The 25,026-nt window shown below is 38.3% G+C and overlaps 2 protein-coding genes across 3 annotated transcripts; both read right to left on the bottom strand.

Annotated features, from left to right (window-relative positions):
* Positions 1-1,249: 1,249 nt before the first annotated feature.
* LOC140926962 (bystin-like) lies at positions 1,250-11,869 on the bottom strand. Its single transcript, XM_073376633.1, has 13 exons — positions 11,645-11,869; positions 10,016-10,240; positions 9,658-9,790; positions 8,965-9,016; positions 8,146-8,230; positions 7,361-7,458; positions 7,180-7,258; positions 6,947-7,012; positions 5,858-5,975; positions 4,865-4,955; positions 4,428-4,493; positions 2,753-2,825; positions 1,250-2,097 (listed from the first exon to the last, which is right to left on the bottom strand). The coding sequence occupies exons 1-13, from the start codon at positions 11,771-11,773 to the stop codon at positions 2,023-2,025; spliced, it is 1,290 nt and encodes a 429-aa protein (XP_073232734.1). The 5' UTR covers positions 11,774-11,869; the 3' UTR covers positions 1,250-2,022.
* Positions 11,870-13,332: 1,463 nt separating this feature from the next.
* On the bottom strand, positions 13,333-23,947 carry LOC140928540 (ephrin-B2-like). Of its 2 annotated transcripts, none has more exons than XM_073378293.1 (6): positions 23,652-23,947; positions 18,122-18,462; positions 16,450-16,563; positions 16,125-16,244; positions 15,451-15,535; positions 13,333-14,727 (listed from the first exon to the last, which is right to left on the bottom strand). In XM_073378293.1, the coding sequence occupies exons 1-6, from the start codon at positions 23,780-23,782 to the stop codon at positions 14,625-14,627; spliced, it is 894 nt and encodes a 297-aa protein (XP_073234394.1). In that variant the 5' UTR covers positions 23,783-23,947; the 3' UTR covers positions 13,333-14,624. The 2 variants fall into 2 exon arrangements, with proteins under 2 accessions (XP_073234394.1, XP_073234393.1); XM_073378292.1 differs by having other exon boundaries at positions 14,610-14,730.
* Between the last annotated feature and the right edge of the window lie 1,079 nt (positions 23,948-25,026).

Below are 25,026 nucleotides of genomic sequence, written 5' to 3'. Positions count from 1 at the left end.
GTCATTTCCCGGGGATTGACCAGTGGTGACGTTGCGAAATGTCCGCTGTTTTCTAAGGTTACTCTCTAGCGCTATGAAGTGGAATTCTCTGAAGGGGCCAGTTTTATTTTCCGTTCTCTTGACCAACCCGGAAGCATTAGCTACTTTGGTCACTCCGCACATCTTAATTCCTTAATTTCTGGTTCTTATACAAATCAAAATTCCAATGTAATCAATATGTAAATAGTGCAAAAACAATAAAATCTGAAAATCTGAATCTTTCTGAACTTTAAAAAATGGATGTGCTCTCTTTGCCACTTGGTCAAAACAGCGCACACTAACTGATTTGGATGACATAGCCTTGTGGATGAATACACAAAGGTTTATTCTGTACACTATAAAATACTGTACACTGTAAATCAAATAACTTGGTAGCTTATTCTGCTCTACCTTAGGGATTTTAGTTTGACTCCGATGCCGCGTTAATTAAGTGACAGTATATACGTAGCGCTGAGTGGAAGGCAAAACACTAACACTGTTAATAAAATATTTAACAAAGCCCGAGAACATATACATGTTCTGTCCCGTGTCCTGCTTTTGTTATTTTAAAAAAAGGTTTTTTCGCGCCAAGTGGTCACCAAAGGTCATGTGTCCTAATTTGCATATCCTTTTATTGCTCTTTATAGCCCTAAATCCTCAAAATGTTCACCACTGCGTAGGTCTGGAAAGTCCCAGTTGGTTTGATAGCTCATTTGTAAAAGCAACGCATCTGAATCGCATTAGGTTATGGGATCGAAATTCCGCAAATTTATTTTTTCCCTCAGTCAGCTCAGGCTTTCCTTTCTCAACTCCTTTAGCCTGGGACCGGGCTCCGCAGAGGGACTCAGAAAAAGGCAAAAAAACCATTAACGGGGTCAAATAAGGCGGTAGTCTGGGCAGGGGAGAGGGCCCAGACTTCCTCTCTTTTTTTTCCCCTAATGCGGAGCCTGGTCCCGGGATACAACTCCTTATGTTGCGTACATTTCACGTGTTGGTTAAATCTATCTCCGCAGCTCAAACATATAAAGTGATTTTACTCAACCCTCGAAATAGATAGTAGACAACAATCTGATGTCATTGTTTTGTTTCACCTGTAACCATCTGCCACCTTATTTTCATTGCAGTTCACAGCTCGCAGCCCACAGCTCGCTCTTTTTCAGCCCGCTTATTCCCCAATCCCCAGGCCAAATCTAAAGAAACTCAACGTAGTTCAGTGAAGTAAAGTGTAAAATACAAGTCTTTTGCGCTTTAATTTTCTTTTTTTACACACATTTGATTTTGCCTGTGTAGCAGGCGCTGGTTTTTTCAGGGCGAAGACGGAAATCTCGAGGAAATGCGCGGTTTGTAAAAAAACTAATAACCGGCGCCAGCAGCGCGTGCTACGCAGGCTACATTTAATTATGGTTTAATTAAAGCCCCATGCAAACGGAAGCAACACTGTCGGGCAGCAACTCCCAACATAGTTCGATTCGGTTCGATGTTACATGTTGCGTCCGTTAGCACACCCTATTGCATGTTGTTGCGTGTTGTTGGTAGTTGTTACGCAAAGTTTGAAACCGGTCAAACTTTTAGCCCCGTGGAAACGGACGCAAGAACTCCCCATATTGTTGGGCTAACAATGTTGGGAGCTGTTGCGTCCGTTAACACGTAGCTTAAGAACAAAGGATAACGATCGGAATAGAAAAAATCTCGGGAGAAAAACGAGCGTACACTCTTCTCCGAAACCTTTTCCTTAGTAAAAGAGAGTCTATTCAGACTGTTTAGCGTAAGTAGATGGCACCTTATAAACCACTTAAATATCTTAAAATCAAACCATTACAGATGGTTTCCTTGCTACGACTGTTTTTTCCGTAAAAAAGTTCAAGACAGTAGAAATTATTTCTAAAGTTCATTTTTTGCTCGTATACCACAAATTGAGTTAATGATGACATTTCGATGAAGAACAATCTTTCATAGTAATCCCTCAAAACTCTCGTAATCATCCATGGCTAAAATAAGAGCTGTCTACAAATCCATTGCTTCTCCTTCTTCTCCTCTCGACTTGGAATGAGCCAACTCGCGACGAACTTCAGCTGTTATCTACGACAAGAACACAGACGTAAATAAATTACTTTTTTCAGATAAGAAGTTACCGGTGAATAACACTTTTGCACTTCCAGTAAGTTACCAATCTTCATCCTTGATGACTTGGCTCTAACCTAAAGGAATAGAGCCAAGTACCCGCTTTAAAGAGTTGTCCGCATTAGGGAGTTGGTAAAGATTGTACAAAGATTGGTATCATTGGGACAAAGAGAATTGTCCGTGGTAGAGAGGTTCTGTACCACAGAGGTCTGAGAGACTGTATTAAAAGATCGGTACTTTTGGGACCAAGGAAACTGTCCGTAGCAGAGAGGTATCTGTATAATAGAGGTCGAGATTGTATGAAGATGGGTATCTTTAGGACCAAGAGAACTGTCCGTAATAGAGAGGTGTCTCTATTATAGAGGTAGAGCTAATCGCATGAAGTTTGGTACCTCTGGGACCAAGGAAACTGTCCGTAGTAGAGAGATATCTGTATAATAGAGGTCGAGACTGTTTGAAGATAGGTACCTTCAGGACAGAGGAACTGTCCGTGGTAGAGAGGTGCCTGTAGCTTAGAGGTCGAGACTGTATTAAAAGATTGGTACGTTTGGGACCAAGGGAACTGACAACCGGGTCAAGCTAAAGCAATATTAAGCCCTCGGTAATAACTTACCTGTGCATGGACGTGAACTCTACATAATTCCATCAGAGCATCCTTTTGTTCAGTGGAAATATCCTCCTTATACCTGTTCAAAAATAATTGTACAAACTTGAGATATTTATCACAAATAGCCTTTTCAGACAGGTCCTTAAACATAGAAAAGTGGAGGTTACCTTCTACAAAAATAATTCAAAATGTTTGGCATACATCCAACCGGGTTGAATGCCTTTACTTCTCGAGGTTACAAGGTAATTTCTAGACATTACTTACCACACACTAAGACTGCCGAAGAGCCGTAGTGGTCTTGAATGTGAAAATTTTTTAGTCTTACGCCGAAATGGGCGGATCAAACACAACTGCCACAAACATCAAGAAGCTTCAAGCTGTTCAGAATTTCGCGTGCAGAATCATCACAAAAACCAAGAAATTTGAGCAAATAACACCTGCGTTACGTGAGATCAAATGGCTACCGGTAAATGAGCATCTCCACTACAGAGACACTGTAATGACGTTTAGGTACATGAAGGGCCTAGCTCCCACATACTTGTGTGAGTCTCCCCGAAGACGCAAGTCTATTCACTATCATAACACTAGAAACAGAGAATCCCTTGATATTCCTCCAAGCAAGACAAAGTCAGGACAGCGACGTTTCCTCCATAGAGCAGTCAACATTTGGAACAATTTAGAGAAAGACTTTAAACAGTTATCTTTACCATCATTTAAAAAAAAGTTGAAAACGCACATGCTAGGGAATTATTTTAATTACTGACCGCTTTTTATAATTTTATTCGTTTTTTTTATTATAATGTTCTTTGCTGTTTAGTATTGAAAAGCCCCCTGGGGAATACTAATAAAGTATGTTTTTTTTTTTAATTCGAAGCAATGTGAGGCGAGCCAATAGGTTATACAGTGTTTTCACATGACGTCACAGTGGCCCAAACCAATCCTGTGGGAGTTGAACTCTTTTCTTATGCAAACGCTCTCTTTTGTTCCAATAAATTTGCACAGACGCTGGCCACGTGAGTGAAAACACACTATATGCTTCTGATAGTACGCATTCGCTACTTTGGAGACGAGAAGAAGACTGGACAAAACAATTGTTTCTGGGATGGTTACTAGGGACGCGCTGGTCAGCTATTGGCCAATTTGTTTTCCCTGTCCCTAGTAACAATCCCAGAAGTCTATGCGAAAGTTAACTCGGCCCAGTTTTAATAGTCCAGTTTCGAGTTCGCTATGACCGCTGAATTAAAGAAGTGAAGCCGCATTTTTTTCAGGCTTAGCCTCCATCTGAAGTAATATATTCACAAATTCCAATGAGAAAAAGACCTGTTTATTACTCTGTCTATTGTGTACATTAAAATTTCAAACACTTACTTGCCGGAATTTCTGAATATTTTACTTTATGTCGAGGCTAACCCTGTATGAATTTGCCGTTAATGTTTGTATTCAGCGGTAATTTTTAATTCGAAACTGGACAATTTCGTTTCCAAAGTATCCTGCGTAACAGGAATTGAAAGGGATAGGGGATAGGGAGGAATGAAAAAAGGCAGGGGATTGATTCCCTTTTCCCCGTTTTCGCGTTTTTCTCCCTCCCCCTCCCCTTTTTGTGCCTGCCACGCAGGCTATTTATAAAGTGGCAAATTGTCTTGCCGAGTTTTGTCCCTGCCCGTTAAGTAACATCACTCACCTTTGTACAAAAGTAAGCAAACTTTGATGCCAAAGCACTGGAAGGGAACGCTGATCAGATAAAAATCTAAAACCACAATGCAAGAGATTAAGGATAACGGGAGGGGGTTCATTAGTTTTTCCTTGAATGAGATCAATGAAACACAAAACACAATCAGCAACAGCCGACAGCAAAAAAAACATAGATTGCTACTATGGTAACTAACAGACGAAAAACAGGTAAAACTTTAAGACTGTTCGCAGTCTCCTGTTTTTCCGTAAGATCGTCTAGATTGAGCGCTCATTGTCATCTTTAGGCTAGAAGCGGTCAGATGACCGCCTGTAGCGCTAGTTCTCGTTATGGAAAAGTCGGGGACTCATGAACAGCCTATTGAACTTAAAAAATTTGACACAGTCATAAGTCATAAATAAAAAGAAAAAAACTTAAGGTCAACTCACCGTAAAAAGTGATATACTACAGCATCGATCACTCTGTAGGGTAATGCATATTTTTTGTCGAAAAAGTGCCGCAGGAAAATACTGTTTGCACCTGAAATAAACAAAAATCAAATCCATTAATAACCTGGTGAGGTTTTCAACTAGCTGATGCTATTTTAGTTGATCAGTGAAACAGGAAGCAAGTTGATAAATAAAAACTGCAGTAACAAATTCTGAAAGTTCTTTTATAAAAAAGTTTAGGACCACAATTCTTTCTTCAGGGTTGTGACAAAGTGCGATCTCTCAAAACATCAGCTTCCATGACGGGAAAAAATTACATATTTTTAATTGAGTCTGTGGATGAAATTCTCTGGTGTGACCATTCAAATGAAACCTCTTCAATAATACCTTAACCTGATACTATTAACTTTTACTATGCCTTAACAGTCCCAACTTTGAGTCTACAGACGAAATCCTAGAGTGTGACCATTGTTTGACATTACTTCCATAAGCAAGGTGCTATTATATAATATTTCACATGATAGAATTTTCATAGGTAGGTGTCTTTTATTTTGCTATTAGGGACCTTACGATCCCACAACGGCAACGTCCATGAAACAACCCTGAAAAATGGACTCCGCATCCTTTCAAACCATTTCGCGATTATCCAAAGTCGCCCACTTACTTAAAAGAAGGGAATTTATGTTGGAGAGGAAGAGAGGGAGCAACGCCTGAGTTCAGACAGAGATGGTAGAATTTATCGCCTTGCCGTTCCCGTCCTTAAAAAAACTTAAAATTTGGTCATTTCACGTCGTAGTCGTGCAGGGGCGGCAAAGAAATGTACAAAAAAGCGTGATACACGTGCAAAGTTGTTGTTTTGCTAACTAAATCTATTGCTTCTCTGCCGTTGCCGTTGCCGTCGCCGTCGTTGTCTCGTAAAGTGCCTACTTTGGCAGCACTGGGGACGAAAAGGGTGAAGAAATTACAAAAAATGAGTTCATAGGTGCAAAATACCTGAATAGTCCATCTCAGCAATCTTGAGCATGGCAGCACTTGCATGAAGAACTGGAATACTGGTCTTGGAGATTAGACTTCCTATGATTATAGCCTCACGAAGGGTACATGTTCTAGACTGCTCATTAAAGTTTAAAAACAAGAAAGCCAATGAACACTATTTAATTCTCTCTGTCTTGAAAACTCACTGAAACAATTCTAAAAATATGAGAGACTGCAGAGTTAAAGGTTTCCAGTTAACCCTTTAAGTCCCAATAGTGACCAACAGCAATTTTCTCCTAACAATGTCCATACATTGTCAAGAGATCAGGTTGTGAGAATTGACAAAATGATCACGAAAGAGAAAATGCCTTGATGTTTTATTAAATTCCCTCAACTAATTCTTAAAGGAAATGTATGGAGATCAGTTTGGAGAATTTGTATGTGGATACTGGGGCTTAAAGGGTTAAGAAAGAAACAGCTTCTTAAAATTACAAATCCTTGCAAAAAAATTATCACCACATCACAACTTTGCTTTAATTTACTTAAAGAATATCAACGTGTTTGTAATTTTTTAATAAAAATAAAAATACACCGGTAAATTGAGACACTTGGTGTGAAACTATTGTAACTGAATATTAGGGTCTTCTGTCTGTTAAAGACAAATTTCATTGTCGATTTAATACCTTTTTTCTTCGTTTTTGTTGCATATGGTAACCAGATATATAAGTAACATGTTACTGATATCATGTATAGCGTTATTTAAAAAAAGACTTAAAAACGATTTGTGTTCTTAAACTGAGGGCTATCACTCATGACAAATACATGGACAGATGTGGGGAAGAGCTTGATGGGACCACAGTGCCCCACTCACCCCAAACCACCACCACCCACAACCACATTGTAAAGAATTGTGAGTAAGACTTGAAAACGATTCTGTGTTCCAGAACTGAGGGGCATCACGAATAATGGATACAAGGGTGGATTAAGGGCTGGGCTGCGCAACCCTTCCCCCCAACTGTATCTAAAGCTGGCTAGTGTCCTAGGTCCCCGCAATCTGAATATTCTGGATCTGCCTGAGATATTTTGAATCCATAACATGTCACATACCTCACACAACGGCAACAAAACTCCCTTGAAGAAGGCAGCCGGTTTGAACAGAGCTTTTTTCAGAGACTGAAAGACAAAGATAAAGAGAATGGGATTGAAATAGAATCTCTAAAAATAATCAATTAATGTTTCCTATAGTTAAGATAGTTTTCAGTTGAATGTCAAATGGCATTACAGCAGTGATGTAACTAGTAAATCTGATCTTTGTGGTATTACAACTCTGAGTGTCTTACCATGTAAAGATGATAGTTTAACCGCTTATACTCTGTAATGTCATCCCTCACTCTTGGGAGTAAAACTAAATTAAAAAACCTGAGAGGAGAGAAAAAAAAAAATTTATTCAAATCAGCTCACTTAATTGAAAAAATAACTTGTGAACTTTTCTTATTTCCATGTTTATTATTATTTACAAACCTTTGAGCCATTTTAACATTGAGATTGGACACAAATGTCCTTGTTGCCTGGAACATAGCTGCTGCACTCCAATTATCAGGTTCTGTTAAATACAGGACCTAGAAGGAATTTTAGAAGGAAAAGTTGTTAAACATTACTTTCAAATCTCTATAGAATGGCAACTCTCAGAGGGGAACAAGTGGTCACTAAAATGGTTCTGTTTAATGGTTTTCAATAAGGTTTTAAATAGGTGGCAAAAGCTTTGGAGTAGGCAGAGATGGAAAAAACTCACACCAAGGCACAAGTTTCTACGGGGGTCCAATTTTCAAATCTGGGCCTCTTACCACGCATTTCCAGCATTCTGGAGCAAAAATTAGAGTTTTTGAACAGAACACAGACATCATTGAATTTGGCTTTTTTACTTAGTGACAGCACATGAATCCTCTATTTTTTAAATTTTTTTTTTTTTTTGCCATTAGCTATGAACCATTGGTTGTTTCAGTATCTGTTTTAAATCAAGTTGTTTGTAAAAAACTGGGGTAATTTCCAAAGAAAAGTGGGCAGCGAGTTCATGTGAAATAGTTGGTGAATTTTGCAGACTGCCAGTTCCAGACCTCCAGTTCCCTGTGCTTACAGCGATTTACTGACAATTTTGTCTCTCAGGGTCCTGGAAAGTGGCTGCTAAAGGGAGGATGGCAGCTAACTAGGAAGTTTCCTACCATAGGTTTTACTGTACATAAAAGATACTCTGGCAAAAGAGCATTTATAGGGGAACTAGTAGGAAGCAAACTAAGTACACAACTTACATCTTCCCAGTTTGCAAGAGATGGAATCACCTTGAAAGCCTTGGGAAGCTTTCCCGATCTGTATTTGGCCAAGATCTGCCCTACACTATGAAGCATTAAACAAACAAAAAATCATTCAAGTGCAAAAACACAGATCTGAAAATTGTCTGCCATTTGCATGTATCACACCAGATCACAAATCCAGTCATATAGCTAAAATAACAAAAATGACAATATTGATGGTCTGCATCTCCACGATTATAAAGGAAACAAAAAATACAGGTAATGTACATCATATTAATGTCAGGTTGGTTTATGACTAAAAGATAAGGCAGTACTGTAAATTTCAACAAGACTGGCAAGCTGTCCACTAGAGACATTTAAAGTCATGTTTATGGCGACAGACAAACATCAGATTTAAGTTGAGAAATTCTCAAAATAGAAAATGAGTCAACGAAAACAGAGACAAACAATTCTGATGGATAGAACTATAAACGGGAAACTAGTAAAACTGACTTTATTCGTGCAGTGTCATGAGCAGTAATTGACGAGTGAAGGAAAAACTTGGTCATGTGATACAACTCATGTTTGCCTTTGGTGTAAACGTGACTCTAGATAGCTCTTTTGAAGACACCACCATAAATTTGATACGTAATCCAACATACTAATGGGTAACCTCAAAATATTATTTTTGGGACAATTAAGGGATTTATTTGCTTTTAAATTGCATTAGATGTTTGTACGTTAACTTCATGAGAAACAATTCTGAATGTTTAGTGAATGTGTAGTGACATACAATGCAAGGGATGTTTTGAATCTTTTAATAAAATATACACCTACCCTTTAAAAACTTCAACTAGTCTCTCATCCATCTGTGGAGCTGATGTTCTTTCTGTTGAAGAGAAAAATAATGATAATAGAAAAAATGTGAGCAAACTTGAACTTTGAGGAACTAAATGCAATCTGTTTTTAAGGGCAAAATTTTGTGACAGTTGGAAAAAAGATAAATTAAGCTGAAAAGATAGAAGATTCCAGGCAAAATCGGAACAAAAAAGTATTAGATAGGTGAATATTTTTATTCCCTTAACCATGCAAGAAATTAGGAGTATTGATAAGTCACTTACCCTGGATCCAATTTTATACATGCAAACCCATCACAAGACTGTCATCACCCTCATCAATGCCCCAATTTTCGACTTGCCAATTCAACATTACTAGCACCATTTAACCCCAGTTAGTAGCATCTGTGTTCAGTGCCAATATCCTTGTTCTGCCCCCACGGACTCAACAAATTTCTGGAAATACGTCTCAAATTTCCCTTCAACCTGATTGGCAAATTGACAATGGCATTTTTAACAGGCCAATCATGACACGTACTCAAATCCCAGTACACAAGTTAGGGCCTAGAACAAGGATTTTGACACTGTTTCACAGGCGAACTTAACCAGAAGTTTAGTTCCATTGGTCGTGCAGGCTAACCAAATATGTGACCTACAGAAAATTAATAACACGGTAAACCTTGCAAGATCATACCTGACATCTGACTCTCTATTTCTGTCTTCTTGTCCTTAATTTTTTCCATGATCACATCTGCAAGGGTTCTTCTAGCTGGGGTATCTTTTGACATAAATGCTTCAAACGCTTGTTCATCTTCTTCATCAACCTCCTACAATAATTGAAAAGAATTAAGTAGTGGCTGTAGAAGAAATACTTGAGAAGATGTTTAATTTTAGGGGTAAACATGCCGGTTTTGCTTATGAATTTTTCAGTTGGCTTTGAATCCTCATTCTTGCCAAGGGAAATGGGAATTTCCACGACTCAATTCTCAAACTCGAAATACCTGGGGAAAGGGCACGCTTAAGTTTCAGATTGACTGGTACATGATACATACAATGTTCTCATAGAATTGTTCACTAGCCACAGATGCAGCATCATCATCATTGTCAGATTCAATTTCTTCTGCATCAAGGCCTTGCAATTCAGGGGGGGTTAGCAGTGTCTGTGCTTTCTTCAGAGATTTTCTTGATCCAGATGCCACTCCAAACTCAGCCTCTAGTTCATCTTGTTGTTTTTTTGCTTGTTCTAGGATCCTTCTTGAGAGTTTTTCTTCAACATACTAAAGGAAGTTGACAAAAAGTATTTTGATTTAAAGATGGATTATACATGTATTATTACATGTAATTAAAGCTGTAATCCTCAGTTTGAGGAAGACCAAATTCTTACAACCTTATTGAACAATTATTAATAAAAAGGAACACGTGTAAAAATGCTCCGATGAGTGACCTTATTACAAGTTTTGATATTATTCTCAATTCTCCTTTTTAAGAGCCTTATGTTTGCTAGTGGAAGAAAAAGGAAAATTTCACGTGTAATCACATTTTACTGTAAAGGCCATTTTCCAGGCATCCTTTTGACTTACTCCCAACAGGTTTCCTGAAAATAACAACTCAAGCTGATCCACATTTTAATATCCAGCTAAACTTCAGAATACCCAGCCACTGAAATATTCCCAACCACTCCTGCTACTGTGGTCTGTGGTCTGCAGTGCTATACATGTATGTACTAAACAATTATTGGATGAGGCTTTTGTGATATCTGGAATGATCAAGGTCGAGGTGAATGTTCTCAGCCGAACCAAAGGCCGAAGTTGATAACACTTACGGAGACTTTGATTATTTAGGATATCACAAAAAATCGAATCTAATAATTGTTTTATTATACATTGTTTTGAAGAAAAAAATGACAAACACACTGTCGCAAGGAACCTGAATTGATGTTGTTATTTGAAGTCATACTTTGTGTGCACAACCTACAGATAAGTCAGTTATCCACTAGCAGACAATTAACTAATCTGAAGGTTGCACTGATTTCCAATATTAGCTGTAGGCTCTTAGCCAATGAGAAAACAGATAGTGAGTACAATGTATAATAATATTAATAATATAATTTATACCTCATTCTTTAATCCACAAATCCCAAATAAGCCAGTTTAAAATAAAGCAACCATTCTACTGAGCTTAATATTCGTCGACTTCGGGACTGAGGACCGCGGCAATGGTACATCAGTACATTAACACACTCAATTTCAATTTCACGGACCATGGGACTACAGACCAGGTAGCAGTAAATTTACTCACCAACTTTCTTTTCATTGCTGCAGAACGCAATCACAGAATATTTGACACAAAAATTTGAAGCTGGGTATTATGAAGTCGCTCCCAAAATTCGGCTCATTTTCAATAGATTTGTGTTTGAGCCTTCTCAATAAAATATATATTGTGCCATCTCTAGCAATCCCCTAAAAAACTCTGCTTCCAACCAATGGAGAAACTACAAACAGAATAGAGGGCCACTCAATCGTTAAAAGGCTAAATTAAGTTTATTAAAGACGTTTATTATTATGACAAAGTGTCGATCGGTAATTGGTATTATTAAAAACCTTGGAGCCTTGCTAACAAGCCGTTTATCGGCCCTGAGCTCTTAATGTTTGGTAATTACCTGATCCAGTTCATGATCTTACCGTATCATCTGATTCACCTTGCCGCTCTCTCCGTTGTTTGAGCCTTCCAGATGGCTTTACAGTCTTTGATTCGAGAATATCCTCTGTGAGACCGACTGAACGTTTCTTTGTCTTTTTATCTTTGCCCATAGTGGCTCAAAAAGCTTCAAAATGACTTCTAGCTCTAATACTTTACAGCCGCCATGATGAAACCCACGTGCACAAACGCGAAAACAGTCCAGTGGACAATGAATACTCTGTATAAGAGGATTTCAAAACCATTCTCGTTCCGCCTCGTTCCAGGATCCTCTCTTTTCTGCCAAAAAGGGATCAGCCTCCCACGGACCCTCCCTTTTTTTTCCCATCCCACCGCCTCCCCCACCCACGCAGAAAGACGCTATTTTTTCAAAAAAATTAGCGCCTGTTCTGCAGGCTAAAATCTTTACTAGAAATATGTTTATCGCAAAACCTCACGAGGCTGTAAGGACAAGCAGTATGAATTTGGAATCCAGAATCCAATACTGTTTTGGACAGTACGTTACGGTGGGTTTGCTGGAAAATCACTGAGGAGCGGGGATCGACTCTTGATCTGTCATGTGGTGAGAACTCGTCTGCGATATGGAACGCACTGACAAATATTCTTTTAACTCCTGTCTGTGCACAACTGCCCCGCCGCCCCTCCCCTAGTAAAAAAATCAAGGTAGGGGGCAACTCGATCCTAAAACTTTCGCAAAAGCCAACGGGACACCCTCGGGAAAAGCCCTAATGTCCGCTTAATTCTAGGTTACCGCTTTATACAGGTTTTGATAGAGAACGTCAAGAGGGGTCAAGTATGACGTTATACGTTTGCATTGGACTAATTATTGGAAATCATTGCAGGCCACCATCCACGTGTTGTGCGCGCGACAAATTTATAAACCTCCGCTTCACGTTGCCTGAATTTCATCCGATTACTTCGAGTCGTTATTACTCCTTCAAATGATCATGAAATTCAGGCTAGGCTTCACGAGGAATGAACAGATCATACTCTAAATCTCTTTACAGAGAGTCGAATACGGCGCTGAGGTTTTTTCAACAAATTGACCGCAATGGCGAAGGGTGAATAAGATTCAGACCAAGTAATTCCACTAGCCGATAACCAATTTTTCCCACTTTGTTAACATTCGAATACTGACTTTATAAGCCATTTACGAGCTCCAAAAACTCCCACTTTCAAAACGAGGCTAAGCGCAAAACCTTGAGAAAGTGAGTTTATTTGCGTGGGAATAAAAACATCATTTATTTTTATCAATGGCTTCTTACTTCGCCTCGCTTTGAAAGAAAGGCTTGGGGAAACTCGGAAATGGCCATTAAATTGCTTTGGATGATTAGCTTCATTCGCCCAAAGATTTTTCAACGCTAGCACAATAATTGGATTCAATCCCCGGGCTTCAATCGTCCAATATTATTTTTTAAAAACAGATAAATCATTGGACGGACAACATCACGCAATATACGGTGGCTTCTCAGTGTCTTGCTGACCACGAAAAACCTGCATAACAGACAAAATAAATTGAGTGAATTATTTAACGCGGCGTTTCTATTGGTCAGTAAGTGCAAAGTGATACAAATACTATTGAACGATGCGTATGGCCAAGTCTAAAAAAGTTTACAACGAATATAACAAAGGAGTCTGATGGGAGTCTTTATCAACGAACTTTTTAATTATTAACTATGGTCTTTTCCAATGACCGCTATTTAATATTTATTTATTTTTTTACAAAAAGTCTGCCATCTAAAGCTTGTAATTTTATCCACAAAATTGGAGTTCCATTGGAACCATTAAAACGTACCCTTGTAAAACCTCACACAAAAAGCAAGAGGAGTGAATACGAACGACATAATTTCAAACGCAAATTCCAAAGCATGAAATGCCGTGGAAAAACATGGTCTCTTAGATAAAAACGATATAACACCATACTAATAAGGTTTACGTGAATATTATTATAATTTCTATTACGGCGTTTAAAAATTTTAAACTAAGAATTGACAACATTGTCAAGAAGGACTTAAACAATTTTAGTAAAATGATTTTGATTAGAGCGGTTTTCATTTGAGTGTCGAAAAGTAATTGGTTTTGCACTTTCTACACGATGCGATTGGCTTAAAAGATTCGCGCCACCTTTTCATCCAATCAGAAGTAAGACCAAAGCCAATTGTGACGCGCTTGCATGCATTTTCCCGCGCTTTGCGTCAGCCACATGTAATTACTTCGAGTTTTGATTGGTTGAATGTATTGTCTGTGTCCTATGTGATTGGCCAGAGTAATTACTTTGGTTTTGGTTTTACGACACTCAAACGAAAACCACTCTATACAAATATAAATAAAGTGTGAAATCTTTAAAATGTCCTAAGAAACAAAAGTTACAAGTATTTCCATTACTTGTTTTAATTTCTGGGAACAAACAAAACCTTTCTCAGGCTTTAAAATTGGCCTTACTGTTACAACTGAATATTTGTATGCAAACTGAACAGCATTATTTATTTGTTAGTAAACACAAAACCGTGCTTTGAGAGCACAAGGCAAAAACTGCATCAAGATGGGCGTTGTTCAGCTAAGCGCAGTTGGTGGACCAAAATACCTTGCTAGAGACCATGAGATGTGGTGGGACAAGAAAAACAAAAAGCTTACAGCATATAAAAAAACACACTTTCTTTTTTTTGCAAAGTTCCACCACATCGTTTGTCATCCAGGAAGGTGTTGTGCACGAGACTATTTAGGTACAAACGGCCCATTTCCAGCTTGTAACTATTAATACATTGTTGAGTAACACCACTTTTATCAGCTCCCTCGTAAGAAATTTTGTGTGCAACGTCTTAACCAACATCTAAGCTAGGCAGGTGAGTATTTTTGAGCACATAGCCTATGCCAGGCTCTTTGATCTGTGCAGATAAGCAAGGTTTGGGTAAGGATATTTTTCTGGAACCAAACATTACCTTTTAAATATTATTTTTTATTTATTTACATTGTTCTGCCATCATTCACATTATCTAAGCCATCATCCTCTCTCTGTGGATTCAGTTTGATACTGTCACTAAATGATTTCTTGCCAGTTTTACGGCGACTGCTTAAAAGAAGGAAATGAGCAAGAATGGTGTTAGATAGTGACTGAAAACAACTTAAGGCGAGCATGAACTCATTCCCACCATATAAAGTAACCTTATGTGCTAGGCATTTGCTACCAAATAAACTGAATCTAACTATGGCCAGTTGGTGTAAAGCAAATACTGCAATGTGTGGTCAGGATAATTACAGGACTGAATAAAACGTACTTCTGTATGTAGCATTTAGCCTATATTAGGTTCTTGGTCAGTGCAGATGAGAGAAAAAATCGGGTAAGCAGCGAAAAATTGAGTGAACGAAAAATGGTTGAAAAAGAGAAGGGGAGAGCCTTTAATTAAGCACCTTTATAAATACCTCAGTCAACCAGATAAAAAAGTATCTCCTTTAAAAGCCACTTACCAATCAGATTTGTGGTAGAGTTCACGCTAGCTCACAAATAAAAACCATTTTAAAGCCATTTAAATCCAGCATAAAACCAGTTTTTCTGCTGCTGATTTTAAATTTTGTTAAACCTGGTTTATTAACACCTGCCTCCCCTTTGGTGATGCCGCTCTCGGCAACAGGGTCTGAACCCAGCTGAGATGATTCTGGAAAAACTGTTTATTGGCCTTGAAGGATTTAGTATGGTCTAGTGATGAAGAGGAGGCCATTTCCATGGAAAAATGATATTCTTTTTTTTTTTTTTTACTGTTATAGAATAAACAGCAAAATGTGAATTCCTTACCAAACAATGAATAAGCATATGCTGTGAATCACTAAAGAACAAGCAATGCACACTGCTAATATGATTGCCAGTAGCTGCCAAGTGTCTATAAAGTAACCAAACAAACAATTTAGGCTGCATGAACTCAAAATCATGACATGCACAGAGATTTTGTTACCTCTGTGTCCTGAATACCTGATGCATAAGAATCCCCCATTCATGGAATACACTGTAGGTCCCACAGGATGCAAAGATTGATGAATCAATCTGAAGATGTGTTTGTAGAATATCCTGTTTGTGTGATTTTTGTGGCTATTATTATGACTGTTGTTTTTTGAACTGGGGCCATTGGTTCTGGACTGGGACTCATGATTTTTCACAAGATGAGTCCCAGGACACACCATCTATTGGTAAGAAAAGCACTGGATGCAATTTACTGAGAAACTCAGATGTAAAGATGCCAACTACCATACCTCTGGCATGGATCCATCTCGCACCAACTCATGCCTGTGAAATAATAATTATCCCACATAGCAGGTTTGAACTTTCACAGCCTTAAATAGCCCACCTCTAATATATTGAAATTCTAACCATAAGGTTTTAGGTTTTTTTTTTGGTAATTTCACTGTCAATTGGGTCACACTTGATGCATTATTGGTGGTAAACTAAGTGTACATGTATAGTAATTAACTAACCAATTGGAAATGATCTCCTTGCAGCTTGTGTAGCTGGTCCTGGTTCGTTTGTGGTCCCATTGGTAAATATCACAGTCCCAGGAGTTGGAGGATCTGTCTTTACACTAGTACATGCAGGATCTATAAGGATTTAAAAAAAAACAGTGAGTTTAGCTGTTGAATAAAGTCGCTCTCATGCAGGTTGTGGCACATTCATTTTGTTCAATACATGTGTTACTTTACTCCAATTACCCAAATCCTTGTATTGAGAATAAAGAGCAAGGTTAGTTATTTCATTGATTCTGTGGAGATCTAGATCCCTTGTTATTCATAAAAACATTCAAACCTGTCTCATTGTGGCAAATATAAATTAGCATCCTCATCGAAATCCCACTTGCTGTGTCACTGCAATGGCCTCCCGAAGTTCTATTCAAGGACAACATTGACCCATCACTGGTAGCTGCACGAATAATAAAGAAAAAATTTTACAATTCAGACCCTAACATCCACCTACAAATTCTCCACGACTGATCTTCAAATCTCCTTAGTTGAGATAATTTCATAAAAAATCAAAGCATTTTTCATTTTTAATTTCATACAGCCTCCTGCACAGGCCTCTGCCAGCCTAAATAAACCTTCTGTGAATTCCTTCTGTAAGCCAGCCCTGAAATCCTTGTTCTACAATACTTGTCACAAATCGTTGAAACAGGAGCCATTTGTCTCAAATTTTTTCCAAATTTCTTACATTCACTCTTCACACCTTTGTTCTCACTCAAATGTGTCCCCTCTCCTTTTCCAATGTTGAGCCGAGCGTATTTTGGAGCACTGAAATGACTGCAAACCCATATCAGCATTGGGGAGTGGAAAATCACACAAGTGTTTCAAGATTTGTGACGAGGATTGTAGGTCCTCAGCTGTGTACCAGGATTTGAGTACACACCATGATTGGCCTGTTAAAAAAGCTCGTGTTTGACTGACCAATCAGGTTTAAAAGAAATTCAAAACACACTTCCAGTAATTTGTTGAGTCTGGTGGGGGTCTAAAGGAATTAAGGATCTTGTGATCATTTGGCAGAGGCTGCTAGCCGGGGTTATATTATATCTGGGATGAAGGCTAGCTTCTGCCATTAGAAACAAAAATTAGAGAATTCCAATGTAAGGTTCGGAATGACATTAATTTCACTAACGAAAAGTTATTAAGATTTAGATGATTGATTCACCACAATGTACCTTTTGCAAAAACGAGATTTAATCGCTTGAGCATCTTTTTTACAATTGTAAAATAAAAGGATCCTTCTGGGTAGCCCTCCGTTCTTGACTTAATTATGGAATATAATAGATAGATTAAGATTCATGTTTATGGCAAATGGCAAATGTCTGATTCAAGTTAAGAATTTCTCAGAATAGAAAATAAGCAGATAAAAACTGTCTGCTACAATTCGTATGTGTAAAACTGGCATGAAACTACTTATTTTTTTAGTTGAAATAATAAACAGTTAATGACATTTAAGGGAAAAACTTGGTCACATGGTACATATTCACGTTTGCTGTTTGGTGTTAACGTGAATCTTAATCTCTCTAACATCAAATTAGAACCTTTGTCAGTTGTCAATGTTTTATTTTATACAGGAGAAGATTTTGTCATTGTAAATCACCTAATTCTAGTGGCAAAGTTTTATAATGATTGCTGTGAATTAAATGGTGTTTTAAAAAACAGTAATGCAGGTCTTAAAAACAAAAATGTGAGCAATACACAATATAGAAGGTAGAATAGCATTTATGTGGAATAAGGCAGAATATCGGAACAAAATTTTAAAAAAACAAATCACATTTAAACATAATTTAAATGCTCTCTAGATTGAGTCAATTCTTATTTTTGTGTAAATTTTTAACGTTAGTCTCAGGCTATATCGTGGAGTCATTAATAAAATTTTTTTGTTGCCAAAGCAAAAAGGCTAGCCTCCATCTGCTCTGTTATAAAATAAGCATGCTGATTTGACTCTGTGTGACATCACTTACCAATAAAATAATGTTTTGTACCAGGAGGAAATGACATTTGCGAAGAAGGACTGAATGGCTGAAAGACCAGTTTTTCAAACTTAAGTTCTGTTGGTTTGTTACATTGAAGGAGACGACTGTTGATTGCTTTGTCTTTGGGGGATCCAACTTTGCATGCTTCAAAGCTTTCTTTATCTACATACCAAAGATTTTCATAACGTCTTTCACGAGCCACATGCTCTTGTGAACCTTGCGGATAAGTTGTAGGGTTGGGACATATGACCATCAGACTATGGTATTGTGGTACTGAAAGTCTGTAGTATGCTCTTCCTCCTTCAAATGATTCATTTGAGAACCGGAACCTTAACAAATTAATAGTAAGAGCAGTTAACACCTACCCAGATGTTGGGTGGTCATAAACCTTTGAAATAGAATCCTCACATTCTAGTTCTAGTACTACTTGTAGTGGCAGATTTATTACTTGTTTGCCTGCTGAAATACCATGTGCGACATTGCTTTTATCCCATAATTCGTTTAAGTGCAGGGCTGTGCTCTAGCAGAGCCTGGTGGCCCCTGGTGCCTCACTTTTGTCCTCGGGCAACTAGAAAGTCTCAGATTTTTCATACAAATCATATGCTGGGCACCCTGGATTTTACAGTTTCAGAGCACTGGGCTCCCTTCAATTTTCCGTAGAGTACAGCCTTGTAAGTGTCTGCAAAGATGGCGTGTATCTGGCGGGGTACTACCATATATAGGCTATATAGGTATGTGCCGCTGTGAAGGGTATGGTTTTAGGGTATAGGGAAGGGTATAGAATAAGGTATATAAATCAGAAGATTTGGGTCTAGAAAAGGGTATTATTTTTCAGGGAACTGATCAGTTGGTTGAAGATTTAATCTAGGCCTACGAAACAGCTACCCTAGGATAGGGGGGATTTGGGGAGTTTACTCTAGTATAGGGTAGCAAAATTTAGCTGAACTAGCTCTGGTATAGGTTAAGGGTTCCAGGGTCCCAGCGGCACATCCCCACCCAGAAATTCCTAAAGTACCCCCCCCCCCCCGCCTCCCCGGGCGTGTATCATGAATAAGCCAAGGTCTGTTCCAAGGCAGGGAAACACGCAATAAATAAACTGCAGTAATAACAACTCGGCAAACCACTCTTCAACTAACTGTTTATATGATAAGTTTCCTTTCAGTCATATTACTAGGAGCAAGTGTTAATTTTTGTTCTTATTTCTGACAACAAGCCTCGATTAGCTATTCTAACTTCAGGTTGTTAATGTTTGAAATATTGTTCCTTTAAAAATGCAATAAAGTGTTGTTATTGAAAATAAACCCACATCACTGGGTTGGGAACTTGTATAAATAGGCCCCATCTGACTTATAGCAGTTTTACTAATCCAACTCAATCTGACAATGGTGGGATGTTAAAGAACTCATATTGCTGTTCTACAGAGTGTAATAAGGGAGGGTTTAATGGAATCTGAGAGTTAGTTGTACATATTTTCATCCCCCATCACCACTTTGATTCACTGTCAGAGGCAAAAGATCAATTAAAGAGAAAATAAGAATAAATAAATGAAAAATGAATAGATAAATAAATAACGGAGCTATGGCTGTAGAACAAGGAAAAAAGAAAATGCATATAAACAGGCAACAGTAGACTGCAAAACAGTCGGTTTTTTCTCAAAATTGGTTTAGAGTAGAGTAAGAGTAGCATCAGAGCCTCATGTTGACGAAGAGCACCAGCCTGTGAGGCGAGAGAAAAGAAACCGACTGTCCATTTTCCATACAATAAGTTCATTTTGACCAGGGGCTTCAAAAATGTTGTCAAGGTGCCAAAATCTCTTCACAACTCTGCCCTCTTTGTAAATTTGATACACCCAGTGATTGATTTGGCAAGAGAATAGCATGTGCTATTGTTGGCACTTGGCTTTGAATCTTGTGGTGAACGCTGTATCCAGTAATTGTAAAGCAGTCTTGAACATTGTTTCCGTGTGTAATGTCGTGTTTTCTGGAAGATCAAAAATGAGTGGATGTGGCAGTACCCCAACAAAGCCCATTCCTGCTTCTCAAAGAGGGAGAAAGCCGAGCCGAGCACTTCAGATAATTGTAGAATCTGCAGCTGTTGTTTCAAAACACAGTTTGGCAAGTTTAAGAGTGGATGGATAAGCTCTGAAAACATGTTTATTGCCCCTACTAGAAAAAACGAAACGAAAAGTACCAAAGTTAGCCAACCTCCCAACAAATGAACTTTTTGTTGCCCTCCACGAAGGAGAATTTTTCTCCACCAGATTTTTTTCCGTTGTGCTGAACAAAGGTTAGAAAATTCGCTGCGATTCTTTCGCAACTGAACACACCAATGGACAATAAATTCATCACGGTAGGAAACATCACAAATGACTTGTTGGAAACACAACTTGACCAGTTGTTAACAGCTTGCATCAAAATTTAGCCAATGGCAATTGCCCGTGGCTGGGAGAAGCGGGTAATTCAAACGAATATAACGTATGGGCAAAACGGACAGTCCGTATTTTTAGTGCCTCTCCCCAGTCTCGCTCTCCATTTTCAGCTTTTGTTTGACTGTTCGTGCGTACTTGAATTTACGCGAAAATACGGACTGTTTGCAGTCAGGGGCACCCAACAACAATTTTTGAAAGAATATCTGTTCGGAAGACGATTTGAGATCTAGAATTTTCGACATATTTGTTGTAAAATTTCTTGCTTGCCTGCCTCTCCTAGGATTTTTGAACTTCTAAAAAATGGCATTATTGCCCATTTTTAACAGTTTTTTACCCTAAAAAGGTCACCTAGAATTTTCGGGAGCCTCTTTTCTGGCTGAAATTTTCGAAAAGGTAAGTTTTGATCCCTATAATTTTTGGATCACTAGACTTTCAGCTAGGAAATCTGAACAGATGAAAAATTTTTAGGGGATAAAAATATGCCTATATCTACCATTTAAATACTAAAATACGTTTAACAATGCTATGTTTAAGTGGTTTTGAACTATACTCTCGTTGGGTGCCCCTGTGCAGTCACTGTAACCCCAACAACCACCACATCACTTTTGGAAAGAACAAAATTGTGCTCTGTTTTCAGGCAGTACAACACCTTTTATTTTTTCGGCTTTTAAGGTGTATGGCTAGATGTGTCCACAAATGTCTTGATCTTCTTATCACCGGGGTGGATCCAGGATTTTTTTTAAGGAAGGGGGGGGGAACTCGTCTCTTGCTCTACTTCAACACCAACAAACCACATAGTTTTTCTTTTTTTTTGGCAGAATACCAGTTGTATTAGAAAACTGCAGGTCATCTCAGGGGGTTGGGGGGGTGCGCACCCCCTGCACCCTTCCCCTAGATCCGCCCCTGTATCGCATGTACATGTATCTAGACTACATCAACCTTTTTTCCAAATAAGGCTTTCAATGAATTTAGGAAAATTTTGAGCCACCAGAATATAAAAGAAAAGATTCCTTTTTCCTTCCCTTTTTCTTCCTATTTAGCTTCCATTCAATGCGTTGAGCTCTGAAAACTTTAAATATACTGTACCTAGATATACTGATATGGTTCAATTTTATGCTTGGTTTAAATTCTATTTTCTTTCATTTCTTATATTAATATTTATGATAATGAGTTTAAAACAAAGGAAAATAACTTACGTTGGAACCAAGCACAAAATAATTATTGAACTACAACATATACTAGTATGCTGCATTACAAAGCTTGTGTGATCAAGTTGTACTACTTTTTAATCCTGTGTTGATGTAAAAATATTAATGATGCCCAGGATGTAAAGGAGCTGTGTCACAAACTGAATGGAATATAAAAATACATAACTGTTCAAAACATGAAAAGAACGTATAAATATGCAGCAAATACAAAAGAAGGCACGGTTCGACAAACTTAAAGAAGATTGAAACTGATTGCAATAATTATTGTGGTATTTGGAAACTTCTTAACTGAACAGTTTTTCTAAGTTATTATTTTTTTGCTGTGACATTTGATAAAAGGCTTGGGAGACAATTCTGTTCGACATGAAGCTCTGATTTTGTCAGTTACAAGTTATTTTGCAAGTTGCATAGTGAGTAAGGGTGCTTAATGTTATTGGGATTATTAACAAAATTGAACTAGACAGTTCGGTGACACAGCTCCTAAAAAATTAGCCAGTTTCCTTTTAGTTTTCAATTTCCAACAGTTAAACAAAGCCAAGTGACACAGTGTTGCCTATTTGTATTTTACTTTGTTGACAGCACAAAAAACGCTTTAAAATTCAATTGTACCTTTTCTTCTTTCTGTTATTTCCACAGAGGGGGCAACTGTATCCATATTCACTCCCATTTAAAATAACAGCTAGGAATAGTGAGTAAGAATTAATTTTGATTCAAAGTAAGCTTGCTAGTGTACCTTACATCAAAGCAGGTCTATTACTGAGTCATCATTATAAATATCTGGGTTCTGTGTACATAAGAGGCCTTCCAAGGGGTTGGGTGGGGGGGGGGGGGGGGGGGTATGCTGCTGCTCTACCGGTCATTTCTGATACCGCCTGTGCCTGGTAGGTTAGGAAAAAATGTTGCTGTTGCATTCTACTTAGCATGAAAATGTTGCTCTTGGTTCAGCATAACTTTTGGTGACACTCAATTTGGAACTAACGGCAGGTATAGCATCTGGAATACGGTATTAATATTGTTATTTGCCTTTTTTCTGTGAGGGACCATTCCCAAAAAAAAAACGCAATAGAAAATGTACCAAAGAAAATGACAGAAAATGTTTGGAAATAATGCAAGACAGTTTGCTATTTCCTTGCTGAAACAGCCAAAAAGGAAAAATAAACAGATGTCACCTTTACTACTTAAAAATGGACGCGGCTGGAATTGACTGATGCTTAAATGTAACAAGGAAGAACCTCGCAGTTAAAGTCACAGCTCATACAGTTGTGAAAAGAAAGCCCGAAAAATCCAGGTTTGCCAGGATACAGTATAGAAAGGATCGTCCTTACATATTTCTTCAGTCCGCGGTTCAAATAATATAAGTTTTCTCTGGTTGTTGCGCCATACTGACGACCCCCAAAAAGGGTGAAACAGCTGTCTACGGCTACAATCCCGCTCTGTTTTGAGTTCTTTCAGTGTCGTGTTGTTGTCTTGCAGAGTTAATTTTCACGTAGTACGATCAGCATTGCAGTATTCTGCTTGCAGAATTTAATATGTCTACATAAATTCCACATCTTCATTATTTCTTCCAGTTTCATTTGGAACTGTAAGAACCCTTCCATTCATAATTTTTATGATGATAACATATATAAGCCTTACTACCTGATTGTTCAAATTTAAGCGTTTAGAACAGCGATGTATAAGCGCTATATAAATTCCATTATTATTATAATTAATTTTTTCCAATCAAACGGCATTGATTATTAACAAGTTACTCCATCTCGACTGTAGCCGCACTGGGAGCTGGAGTAAAAATCGATCGTGTTGCTCTCTTACTGAAGAAACCTGCTTACAGCTTAATAACATAACAGCAATACTCTTAAAAAATAGAGGATTATTTACTCACTTCGGATTTTGAGGTGTCCATTCAAGAGATTCAAGATACTTTTGGCTCCCAGGCTGACAGCAGATAGAAAAGACGAGAAGAAACCGAAGTCTTAGTACTGGATCAAGAAGGACTGCACGCTTGGTTTTCATGTTGAATTGTTATCTTTTTTGACAGTGACTATGGTGCGTGAGATCCTCTGTTTCTTTAGACCATTTTGAATAATTCATTTGGATGACTTAACCCATGAAGAATTTCGCAAAATCTAACCAAATATGATATGACATCGAATATCAATCGATGTCGGCCTCTGTCGTGGGAAGGAATCCGAAGGAATATTACTGACGGGAAATCCTTTGTGTATGTAGGCACGATCTGTAGACAGGATAAAAGACTGGGGTGGGCGTCGTTAGGCGAGTCTCTATCCCCCGCAGCGTCCCCCGTAGGGTATTCCAAAAGAAAAAGGGTAGCAATATTTTAAAAAATAAAACAATAGTAAGCGTAGCCTGCCAGCAAGCTCTTCATTTGGGGGAGTCGCGAGAACTCACGCGAGATCAGAAATAACTTGAATTGACCCAATCAGGAGCCCATTGATGGGCTCCTGACCCAATCGATCTATCAGTGACAGTATAATCCGAAAAAAATCTATTTGTAGGGAATGCCATTTATCTTTTAATTGTGTGCAAGTCAAAGAAACACAAACTTATGGTAAGTTTCTCCACAACATGCACATACTACCAGCATTGAACGAAACAATTTTACCCTCACAAACCAATATAGAGAATAAGGCACAGACGTGATTCTGTGTCTTGGAACGCAACAAAAATAAATATGTGAGATGAAAAGAGTGATCAATAGGCCATTTGCATGAGGGCGTCATTTTACCACTACGACCAGAATCCTTCGGGTTTTTCCTTTGTTGTGCAAATTATCGCCTTTGTCAGCCTAGCCCATAATAGGCGTTCTCTCTTGACCCGTTGTCCGCGCGAAGTCTGGGCGAGTATCTCTCGGTGACGTCACTGCTCATGGTAGAGTCCAGGATCGGACCGCGCCGAGAACGCCTAGGGACTAGGCTGCGCCTTTGTTATTGAAACCTCACTAGGATTACCAAATTAAAATGTAAAAGGAAAAACTAAAAGAATTTGGTCTGGTCGTAGTAGTAAAATGACGCCATCGTGCAAATGGCCTATTTAGTATAGTTTCATGTTGAGTACACTAACGTTATAACATTCTTATTTGCCAAAAACATATATATTTTTATTTTTCCACGGTAATCGATTGAAACTGCGCGCTTTCAATTCTACCTCTCCCAGCCTCTCGACGACCAAACGTAACAGGCCAATGAGCTACGCGGAGGAGAGAGAGGTCAAGCTGAACTAATTTGGGTTTCTTGATA

Source organism: Porites lutea, chromosome 2 (genome assembly GCF_958299795.1).
Source record: "Porites lutea chromosome 2, jaPorLute2.1, whole genome shotgun sequence".
Taxonomy (NCBI): domain Eukaryota; kingdom Metazoa; phylum Cnidaria; class Anthozoa; order Scleractinia; family Poritidae; genus Porites; species Porites lutea.
The sequence above is the reverse complement of the archived record's forward strand: the minus strand, read 5'-3'. Positions and strand labels throughout refer to the sequence as shown.

Bases quoted from the DNA above. Each gene is read 5' to 3' on its own strand.
- LOC140926962 (XM_073376633.1), bottom strand. From the start codon at position 11,773: ATGGGCAAAGATAAAAAGACAAAGAAACGTTCAGTCGGTCTCACAGAG. The intron at 7,259-7,360 runs GTTTGTAAATAA...CTCTCCTCTCAG, and splicing joins AATGTTAAAATGGCTCAAAG to GTTTTTTAATTTAGTTTTAC. The intron at 4,494-4,864 runs GTGAGTTGACCT...TTGTGGTTTTAG, and splicing joins GTAGTATATCACTTTTTACG to ATTTTTATCTGATCAGCGTT.
- LOC140928540 (XM_073378292.1), bottom strand. From the start codon at position 23,782: ATGAAAACCAAGCGTGCAGTCCTTCTTGATCCAGTACTAAGACTTCGG. The intron at 16,245-16,449 runs GTTTGAATGTTT...AAATCCTTATAG, and splicing joins TATTTGCCACAATGAGACAG to ATCCTGCATGTACTAGTGTA. The intron at 14,731-15,450 runs GTAAGGAATTCA...CCTTCTTTTAAG, and splicing joins ATATGCTTATTCATTGTTTG to CAGTCGCCGTAAAACTGGCA.